Source organism: Perca fluviatilis, chromosome 21 (assembly GCF_010015445.1).
Source record: "Perca fluviatilis chromosome 21, GENO_Pfluv_1.0, whole genome shotgun sequence".
Taxonomy (NCBI): Eukaryota; Metazoa; Chordata; class Actinopteri; order Perciformes; family Percidae; genus Perca; species Perca fluviatilis.
In genome coordinates, this window is record NC_053132.1 from 10,800,910 (window position 1) to 10,811,350 (window position 10,441).

Here is a 10,441-nt window from a genome sequence, read left to right on the forward strand (position 1 = left end):
AACTCAACACAGAACTCACTGGAAAAATAGCATGTTGCTTGCGTCATAGGTGTTTTGAAAACACCTGTTACTTTTTAATTCAACAAATGCTTCTATTGTGTTTCTCTTCAACAAGTAGGCCAATATGTGGATAATATAATTAACATAACTGATCAAAACTAAAATCGCTTTTCGCTTACATATATATTAATGAACTGTTTTAAACCCGCCTGTGAATCATTGTGTTTTAACAGTTTATACACAACAACACTATAACGATTTGTCTATGTGTGCAATCATACGTATATAACTTACTAATCATTAATGCCTACTGTTTTATCAATAATTCATTAACTTTAACAGTTTAATGGTTACTTATGTTTCATTGTAGTAGCTGCAATTGTTGACAGTGATGGTGTCATTAAAGAAGAATGTGCACAATAACAGTCATATATTAAATAATTTTATTTACATAAAAATACCCAAACATTTATTCTGCATCAAATTGAACATAAAGTACAACAAAGTATCACACATAAACTGCACAGTGAACTCTGTGAACTTTAAATAAAGTACAAGTGAAGGTAAAGAAACCAAAAAATGTCATGAACATATGAACAAGGTAGGCTTCAGTGCATATTGATTGTCTACAACAGTGGACATCCAGGGGTTGTATAAAGAAAGAACTAGTTTCATAAAAAAAAAAATAATAATAATAATAATAACAATGACACATAATTAGAGAAAATTAGGGTGATTAGCTCACTGGCAGGTTTCAGTCTGTAAATGTCCTCCCATGTGGGGGTCCCACTCCCTGGGTTAAAGTCCAACAGGGGTCCACGGCTTGATGTCGGTATAATCAGGTTGATGGTGTAAGCTGGGTCAACAGATGTGCACGTCACCATCCAGTGATGTAGTTCAAAACCAAAAATGTGGGTCTGATCTGCAGCTAGTGATTAAAAAAATAATAATACAGAAAACCAGCCTCATAGACAAAAATCAATCATATTTTCAGGAAACAAAAGAACAAAAAAATCTTCATGTAACCTCTAACATTATCGGTTTGGTGGGCTGGGGTAACATTTAGGATGAAGCTTTTTTTTTTTATGCCCTGAACATTTATTGCAACCCAAACCCTGATCAGCCTTGTGTACACATGGCTACATCATCCTCCTCTCTACGGTAATCCACGACTGACCACCATAGGCCCCTGAAGGTCCATTTCATAATTTAGTCTCAAACATCCAAGTCAGAGTCACTGTCCGTTACTGAAAGCAGAGTTTCTCTATCTGCGCGCTCCCCGCTTTCGTCTGGACTGCACTCTCCTCCGCTAAGTGACCGCGCACCGTCGGGACACATCCGGTGGTGCTGCAACCTGAAAATCAAGAGTAATTGAAGTTAATAGTGGGGAAAAACAAGTAAAATGCAAGTTAAAATTCAAAAACATAACGTGTTGTTTTGTTCTTTTGAAAAAAAGAGAACAAATACAACTCCTAACTAACCACATGAATGGTTAGAATTGAATCGAAATCAATAAAACCATTGTGTGTAGCGCAATTTGCACCCATTCATGCATGTTTTGATTTCATTGGCAGGGTGGTTGACCCACACACTGACCCTGCAGCAAATTTTAGTGAGAGAGAGAAGGAAGAAAGATCGTCCAGGTCAGACTGACAGAAGGAAAACAAAAACCTACAAGCTGAATGGCCGTGCCCCTTTACGCATGAATTGCCCCTTTACGCACAACCGTGGCTACCCATGGAGACGAAATTGCCTCAGCGAGAGAGTGAAATAGTAAATGGGTGATTATTAGTAAGGAGTCTGCTTGCTTTTTTGACACATAGAGTTGCCTTAATTTTAATAGTATTTCGATAATATATTAATAAAATAAACTGTTACTTGGCTACTCTCGAGTGCAATGCGTGAATGTTTTTTTTTCCAGCTGTGGAACTCAATGAACAACTTATTTCAAGCCAAAGTCACTGACCTGTTTTTGGCTGCTGCCGCCCGGTCTCTCTGTCTCCGGTTTTTGAACCAGTTCCCAACTTGAGTCGGTGTGAGTCCGGTTGCGTGCGCCAGCTCCCGCTTCTTCCCGGGGTTCGGGTACGGGTCCTGCAGGTACCACTCTCTTAGCAGTCCCCGCGTGCGCTCTTTGAAGCAGTGCGTCTTCTGCTCACCGTCCCAGATTGTCTTCGGTAACGGGAACTTCTTCCTCACGCGGTACTTGTCAACAGGTCCGAGCGGTCGCCCCCGGAGCTTCTCTGCCTCCCGGTAGTGAGCTTCGAGCCACATCGCCTGCAGTTTACCGTGCGAGTCGCGCGTAAAGCGGTGCGTCTCCAGGATGTGATAAAGCTCGCGGAAACTTCCCGTGTGGTAGGCCACCACGGCGCGAGCCCGCTGCACGGACTCGTGCGCAGAGATGGAGTCGCGACCGTCTGCGGTCACCGGGAGTGACCAGAGGAAGCGGGCCAGCCGCTCGATGTCTCCGGTCTCCTCCAGAGTCTCGCAGACGCTGGCGATCTGCGCCGCGGAGAAACACAACCCAGGGAGAGCCAGGGGAGGACAGGCGGAAGGATGGTCCTCCGGGGACCGGGAGCGGGACAGAATAGGAGGCCCATCGGCGAAGTGTGGCAGGAGGATACGGGAGGCTGAGAAAACGTCGAGCGGCGATCGGAACACCATCTGGATGACTGAGCGAAACCAGAGAGGAGACGAAGTGTGTCTCGGAAACGGTCTGACAGAAATCTGCTGAAGTTTGACTCTTTAGCTCACCTGGGAGTCAGGGAGGGATCCTTAATCTGACTCCTTATTGGACGGACACCCTGGAGCTGATGTGGGGTTGTCATGGCAGCACTGTCAATCAAACGCCGAGGATTTATCTCCCTCCTTTTAACAAGCTGGACACAGAAAGTCTCCCTCAAATGACTCTCTATTGTGAACCATTTCATTAAACAGGAAGAAGAATAAAAGTTAACCGAAGTGCCACTTAGCCTACTAGTTTTATTTTTCCGGAGTTCTAAAACGAGTGAAAGTGCTAGAAACATATCAGGCGGTAAATTAGAATCAGTACGCCTACAAGATGACCAAAACATATCTCATTTGGCGTTACAGTTACACATTTTATTTGAGATTATGTGTTAGTAATAAAAAATGTACCGTTTTACATTGTTGTGGTGTAAATACTTCATATTTGTAAGAGGTTTAACAAACAGTACACAACTTATCCTTAAAATCGCTTAGCTTTTAATTATTGCTAGCACACTGTTTTATTTTCAACATGTTTCTATGTATTATTATTATTATTACTACTACTGTTTTTTTCTTATATTATTGTTTATTCCATTTAATGTTTGTATTATGTCCAGTTGCCTGCTTATATTTGCCTCACTGGGGTCCTGAAATGTTTTAATCCTGGTTCAACCAAGTAAAGCACTTTGTTTTGAAAAGAGTAGTATAAAATAGTTAATTATTTTTAGTACATGTATTATATAGGCCTACACTGCTGCCAGTTTTCAAAATTAAAATCAATTTAAAGTTGTTTCCTTTTTTAACATCACAATGACCAACAAAACAGCCATGTGATGTGTGAAGACAAACACAAGGCAATTATTACGCTTGGTTTAAAAAAAACTAACAATGAATACATGACAATAAAAAAATAATAACAAAATAACAAAAAGACCAGTAGGACCCCTTAAACAGAGAAAAACAGACTGTGATACAACAGGAGGAAAAACATCTTGAAACAAAACTGACATCAGTTTAAACTAAATCTCTAACCTCTCTGGTCCTGCAGGTAAGCTGCTTGCATCAGTTATAATAGCAGTGATGTGGACGGTGGGATTGGAAATCTCACCCAGATCTGAAAGCGTATGTTTCTCTCTAAGTGGTCTCCCTCCACTCTAATCACTTTCTAATCACTTTTCTATTCTCTAATATTCATAAGTTCAGAGATAAGCTGCAGCTCTAGCTCCATTCTGTTACCTTGGATTAGCATCGGGCCTGCACAGCCTGCTAACATTAGTCTAATAGAGCAGCATATTCAATCAGCATTAACACATTTTTGGTTACCCCAGGCCATATGCTTTGGAGTGTGGCACCTTTAGTGCAGAGTTAGTTTGTGTGTGTGTGTGTGTGTGTGTGTGTGTGTGTGTGTGTGTGTGTGTGTGTGTGTGTGTGTGTGTGTGTGTGTGTGTGTGTGTGTGTGTGTGTGCATGCGTGCATGCGTTCGTGTGTGTGTGTGTATGTGTGTGTAAATATAAAGTAGTATAATATAAAGTAGATTTTTTGGGCCAAAACACACACACACACACACACACACACACACACACACACACACACACACACACACAGGCTCAATGCCAATTACCCCAACAGCCAGATGTCCCTGCATGGTGTTGTGAGGAGTCGTGTATCAGTTTTTCAACCCACATGATGCATGGTAGTGGTCAAATAAGCTTTATATTATTAATAATAATAGAATGTACATTTTCTTAAAGGGAAACACCACTGAAGATTTAAAAAGGGAAAAATCTAGGGGTGTGGTGGAGTTAAAAAGAGCTTGCATCTTATCTTTGCATGAGGCATTTTGAGGCAACATTAGCCACCACTAGCAAACCACACCCAAATCTCCAACCGAACATTTGATGGTTGAGTTGCATTGTGGGTAATATAATGTGCCATGTTTTGACAGGGAAGAATGCATGGAATAAAAAAAGATTTTACCTCTGGTTCTGCTGTATCAATTTTATCCCCAGTTGTTTTTTTTTGTCAACTGTCCATGCGGGGTCGGCATGCAATGCTAAAACTATTTTAAGAACAATCACAAGACAACAAACAACTTGGACTACCAGTATAACCCTACATACATATTCCCAAACAAAGTTGAACAAGTGTAATCAACAAGGAAGAATTTCACAGCCAAGAAAGTTTCTCTTCTTCTCACATTCACTTCAAGTAGCTCATTTGGCTCTACTTGAGATGCTTACGTCTCCAGAAGATCGCAGCATGTTTCTCTGCATGTGTTTTAACAGCGAGAAACAATGGACAAACACACACAACAGTGTCTGAGTGACAATCATGGCCAGGGCTCCTCCAAGTTCAAAAGACATTCTTCTAATTGAAGCAGGAAGGACGAACCAAACATAGGCCTACTCGAGGAAACATACTCGAGGTGTCTTGAGGTGTGTGTGTGTGTTGTGGTGATGAGGGGGTGAGTGTGTCGTAATGGTGACAATTAAACTAATTCAGTTTTGTCTCTTTTCAGCGACAGGACAATTAAGCAGGAGGAGGGAAAGCAGAGCTGGGTAAAAGCGGGTGGATGACAATTCCAGGGTGGCTGGATGAACACAGCGAGGATATGAAGTGAATCGCCTTATCCTCCGTAAACAAAAGCCCGGCTCCTAATTAACCTCTCCACTGACCTCCACAATTTAACACTGACCTCTTAAGCCCTGAAACTTTAACCCGCTCACCTCCTCTTATGGAAGATGCCGTGCAGACCCCCTACTTCCCCACAAAGCATCCTCCTCGTTAAGCCACTAATCACTTCCTGAGTCTTGTTGGGCTTTTGTGCTCTTACACGGATCCAGGAGAGTTCGGTGCACAATGGTAACCAAAAAAACAGGAAAGAGGGGGGTAAATTGTGGGGAACGTAGAAGGAGGAAAATTAAGATGTGGAGAGAGTGGGAGGAAAGCGCTTTTAATACGCGCACAAAGAGTGTTGGTCAATCGAGTGTCGGATAGTCGGTTCATTCATTTGTTGGTTGCCAGAAAAGTAAAACAAAAAACATTCATGATAATCAATATCTAATTCAACATTCTTTCTGAGAGTTAGATCTCTCATGTCATGCATGCTAAATATGAAGCTACAGCCAAGAGACAGTTAGCTTAGCATAAAGACTGCAAACAGGGGTACACAGCTAGCCTGGCTCGGTCCAATCTTATTTGTTTAATCTTTAAAAATTTCCTAGCTGTAGCTTCATATTTAGAGCACAGACATTACAGTGGTATCGATCTTCTCATCTAACTGTCAGCAAGAAAGCTAAAGTTTATTTCCCAAAATGTTCCTTTAATTACTTTAAATAATGAATGAAGAACATGCCAGTTCCAACGTTTTTAAATATAAAGGTTTGCTGCTATAATATCACTGTAGAATATGTTGATTATCTTTTGTTTTGGCAATATTGTTCAAAGGAAAAGAGGCTACACATGTGGACAGAAGAATGTGGCTTTGTTTTACTGTGTGTGTGTGTGTGTGTGTGTGTGTGTGTGTGTGTGTGTGTGTGTGTGTGTGTGTGTGTGTGTGTGTGTGTGTGTGTGTGTGTGTGTGTGACCATTTTTGACCACATCATCTCAACCTCTGTCACAGAAAGCTGAGGAGGACAGGTACTTAAGTAACTGTACCTGAGCAACTAATCCTGGCTCCTGATTGGTTTGTAACCCAATGCCTCAAAGTTAATCCTGCTACTTGTATTGGTGAGGCATTAGTCCAGCTGGAAAAGACAAAGACAAACATGAATACATGTGTAAACACCTGACCAGGTTTGTGACACAAACAAACAATCATCCACACAAGGCAGATGGGTGACGAGCACAGACTTTAAAGCACAAACACCTTCCTGTCAGATGGATAATCAAAATAATCAGATAATTTGACTAATAATTCCTCTCATGTGCTGCACTGCTTTCTAGACTATAGATTAGGACAGCTGGGCCAGATGTGAAGGCAGCGATTACATCATTATCCTGTGTTTTGTTAGTGTCATCTCACCACTCGGCGTGATTTGAATAAATAGCTTGAATGACACAAACACAGCAGCTGCCTGACAAACAAACCCCGGCGGCCAAAAATACAAACAGCTGGAGCCTGAACAAACGTCTGGCAGAGACACACGGTCATACAGATGTAAGCAGAGACACACACACACACACAGGACAGCTAAAACATTAACACCCTCAAATTACACACATTCATGCAAACTCAGCAGGTTAAGAGAATGAGTCAAGAAATGGAAATCAAAGAATGAGTCAGATTTTCATACCTTGTCGATCCACCCAGGGTATCTGTAATAAATCTGGAAGAGAAAGAAAATAAATAAATATATTAACCTTTTTATGGAGGGGTCCAGACAGTGTGTGTACTGTGTATTGCAACTGTATATTATATATTAATTACTATGTTCAGTGATTTTTATATGTATTGTAATTTTATATTGCATGTAATCAGGGTTTCATTGGAAATGAGAGCTTGCTTTCAATTGGCCCTCCCTGAATAAATAAAGGTGATTATATATATATATATATATATATATATATATATATATATATATTCATAATATTACCTTATGATTATTCAATTCTATGCAGAGATTTAAATCAATCAGTGAGTTCATTTGTTTTCAATCCTTGTCAAAAAAAGATGTCCCACTTTCAGGATTTTAAAACACCAAGTACAGAAATACTCAATACTCACTAACAACTTCCAAGTGCTGCAACATAAATAAAACAAAATCAAACCCAAGTAGATCAATAATCTTCAATAATAACTATACGTTGCTCTTTAGTTAATCGTCACTGATTGCAGATCCAAATTATTTCCATGTATTCAGTTACCATAAATAATATAATGCAGCTCATTGTACCAACGTAGAAGTTTTTAAAATGTAAATCTAGATATGTTCTGTATTATAAAGTGTTGTCAGTTATTTATGAATTTTTGTTGTAGACAAACAAATGATATTGTAAAAAGCATTCAAGTTTGAAAAGGTATACGCAACATTCTGGATCTATCTTATATGAATTATTTTATTTGGGGTTTATACATTTTGTATGTCTACATTGTATGTCGGATTGAATTTTTGTGTTTTTGTCTGATTTTTTTGTGGTGAATATTTGGACAAGTGTGTTATGTGTAGATTGTTTTAGGACAGAATTAGACCAAACCAAACCAGGTAAGGTTGCTTGACACAGTTATAAAAACGTCATACATTCAGTCATGTAAAATCAAATTAAACTCCATTAAACAAACATTTATCTTCCTCAATCCCATGATTATGACCTGTTTAAATACAGGAAGGTAGAATATCAGTAGATATGTATAGTTTAAAGTATAGAATAATATATAGAATATATTCCTCTTATATCTTATAAGGTTTATTTGTGATCTTTTTTTTTTTATTAATACTTAAACATGAGTATATGGGATGGGGTTACCAGTTAATAAAGAAATATCAACAAATAAACCGATGAATATAATCACAAATGTCCATGCATTAATCAGCACAAAAGACTTAAGACATAAGACTATTTGTTTTGCAACCACGCACCCATCATCCTATATCCCCCCCTTTATATCTTATTAGTTGTCCTCTATGTTTAAATCGTACTGTCTTTGTATGACATAAATGTGATGTTTTAAATGGATTTAATGTAATGGATTGTGGAAACCACAGCTATGGGTGGGTCTAAGACAGTATCTAAATTATCCTTCAGCAACGAGTGTTGTGAGTCTTTTGAAGAACATTGATTGCAATTTTTTGACTCGACAAAATAGATGTGTATGTGTTTCCACTCTAGAGAAGAAATGATTAGTGATGGTAGAAATAAGAAGCTAGAGTTATAGAAAGCCCTGAAGAGACAGATACAAAAAACGGGACAAGGATGTAGGAATAAAAAGCCAAGAGAGGATGAAATGAAGTGAAGTTGGGGTTATGATGAACGAAAAGAGGAGGAAGGCAAAGATGTGAGGGTCGGCTCAGAGGGAGGAGGCTGTCCTGTCTGGTGTGGTTAGGGGTAATCTGGTCTAATCTGCTGCATGTTAACCTATCTGAGCAGCAAAAACCAGATTATCCCTCTAACAATGGCCACACGCTCATCTGCTAAATTACTCCACTCAAAATCATATGCTGAGACAGACACACACACACTCACACACACACACACACACACACACACACACACACACACACACACACACACACACACACACACACACACACACACACAACAATACACACAACAACTTCACCATCTGCCGGTCAAAATTTATCTCGTCCAAGGTTACAGCTACAAGCGGAAAATCATTCGCTATGAAAAGAGAAAGAGTGGGTGGAAGAAGAACTCGAGGGAAAGAAGCATGTGATGAAAATTGAGCATGTGAATGAAAGGAGAAAGAGAAACACGGCTTGCATTTTCCTCCCTGTTAACAAAACTGTTGGTTTTTCTATTCATGTTCTCCAGCATGGGTCAAATGAGATGTAAAGAGCACAAACAACTAGGCTACTGCCACTGATCACCTTCACTGCCCTTTCAGGAAGGAAGGACTAAACACAATGCTTAAACAGCAGGAACACGTACAAATATATTCTCTCAATATGGCAGGTTGATGGCAGTGTTACCATGTATGTGCCCCGTAAATGGAGTTTCTGAAGCTGCTGCAGCCTTTCCAACAGCTCCGGGTTAGAGGTTGAGGACTGAGATGGTCTGAGGTTTTCACAGAAGCTGCCATCCAATCAAATAAGAGGAGAAAGAGGAAAATAAGTCTTGAATACATGTGTTAGCCAGGTGAAGTTAATGTCATTTTGTTTATTTTTTGTAAATATTTTTCTACAATAAATGACTCCTGCTTCCATGTAGTTTGACTTTTCACCAACATTTCACCAGAAAAATCATTTTGGTTTATTTTTTGCGAATATTTTTCAAAAAATACGAAATAACTTTCACGACGGTCCCTTACTACACTTCTAGTGACGAGCGCGTTGGACAGATATTCGGTTCTTTGCGCTCTCAACTGCATCGTCATTTTTAGTGATTTTGAGATCACCAGAACTGTAAAACGTCTGTCCTAATAAGCTCTCCAACATAGGCTATCCTAAAAGTGAGAGAAATGGAATCACTGGCACGAGCTATTGAAGGTAACATCCGCAAAAACGTGAGTTATGCTAATATTTGCTAATTAACACTAAATACAAAGTACAGCTGAGGCTGAGGGCATGTCATTAGATTTGCAGGTAATTAGTCATACATTTAAAGTATTGGATAAATTAAACTTTTGACCTCATGGTGGCGCTAGATAAAAAGTAAAGGGATCACCAAAGTAGTTGGATTATTATTATAAAGCAGTTTTATTATGCCGAAGGAAATTTGTCTAAGACAAACAAACAATATCTGCTGTTTAAAGAATACATACATACATACATACATACATAAAGAGTAAAGAGACACAGACTGTTGCATCACTCTGCATGGACATGCTCATGTTGCATGCAGACTGCCAATAGCCAACAAAATTGCACACTGCCCGTTGTACAACACATCACAACAGTCGAACCGCAGACGTTGTGTGTCCGTGTCACCGCAGAGCAGCGCTACCCCCCATGTCACTTAGTATATTTATTCAAATAGTGTAGGCTACTTAAGTATTTCCAATTTATGCTACGTTGTACTTTTACTTTACACCATC

General features: G+C 39.6%; 1 protein-coding gene and 1 long non-coding RNA gene across 2 annotated transcripts; both read right to left on the minus strand.

Annotated features, from left to right (window-relative positions):
* Positions 1-1,048: 1,048 nt before the first annotated feature.
* On the minus strand, positions 1,049-2,849 carry six3b (SIX homeobox 3b). Its single transcript, XM_039787817.1, has 2 exons — positions 1,967-2,849; positions 1,049-1,354 (listed from the first exon to the last, which is right to left on the minus strand). Exons 1-2 carry the CDS (start codon positions 2,659-2,661, stop codon positions 1,216-1,218), a joined length of 834 nt encoding a protein of 277 aa, XP_039643751.1. The 5' UTR covers positions 2,662-2,849; the 3' UTR covers positions 1,049-1,215.
* Positions 2,850-6,403: 3,554 nt separating this feature from the next.
* LOC120550884 lies at positions 6,404-9,462 on the minus strand. The gene is made up of 3 exons (XR_005637799.1): positions 9,378-9,462; positions 7,023-7,055; positions 6,404-6,473 (listed from the first exon to the last, which is right to left on the minus strand). It is a non-coding gene; the product is annotated as an uncharacterized LOC120550884 (long non-coding RNA).
* Between the last annotated feature and the right edge of the window lie 979 nt (positions 9,463-10,441).

What these genes read in the sequence shown, in the direction of transcription:
- six3b (XM_039787817.1), bottom strand. Translation starts at nt 2,661, where the DNA reads ATGGTGTTCCGATCGCCGCTCGACGTTTTCTCAGCCTCCCGTATCCTC. An exon ending in GCGGCAGCAGCCAAAAACAG is followed by an intron (nt 1,355 to 1,966) that starts GTCAGTGACTTT and finishes CTTGATTTTCAG; the next exon opens with GTTGCAGCACCACCGGATGT.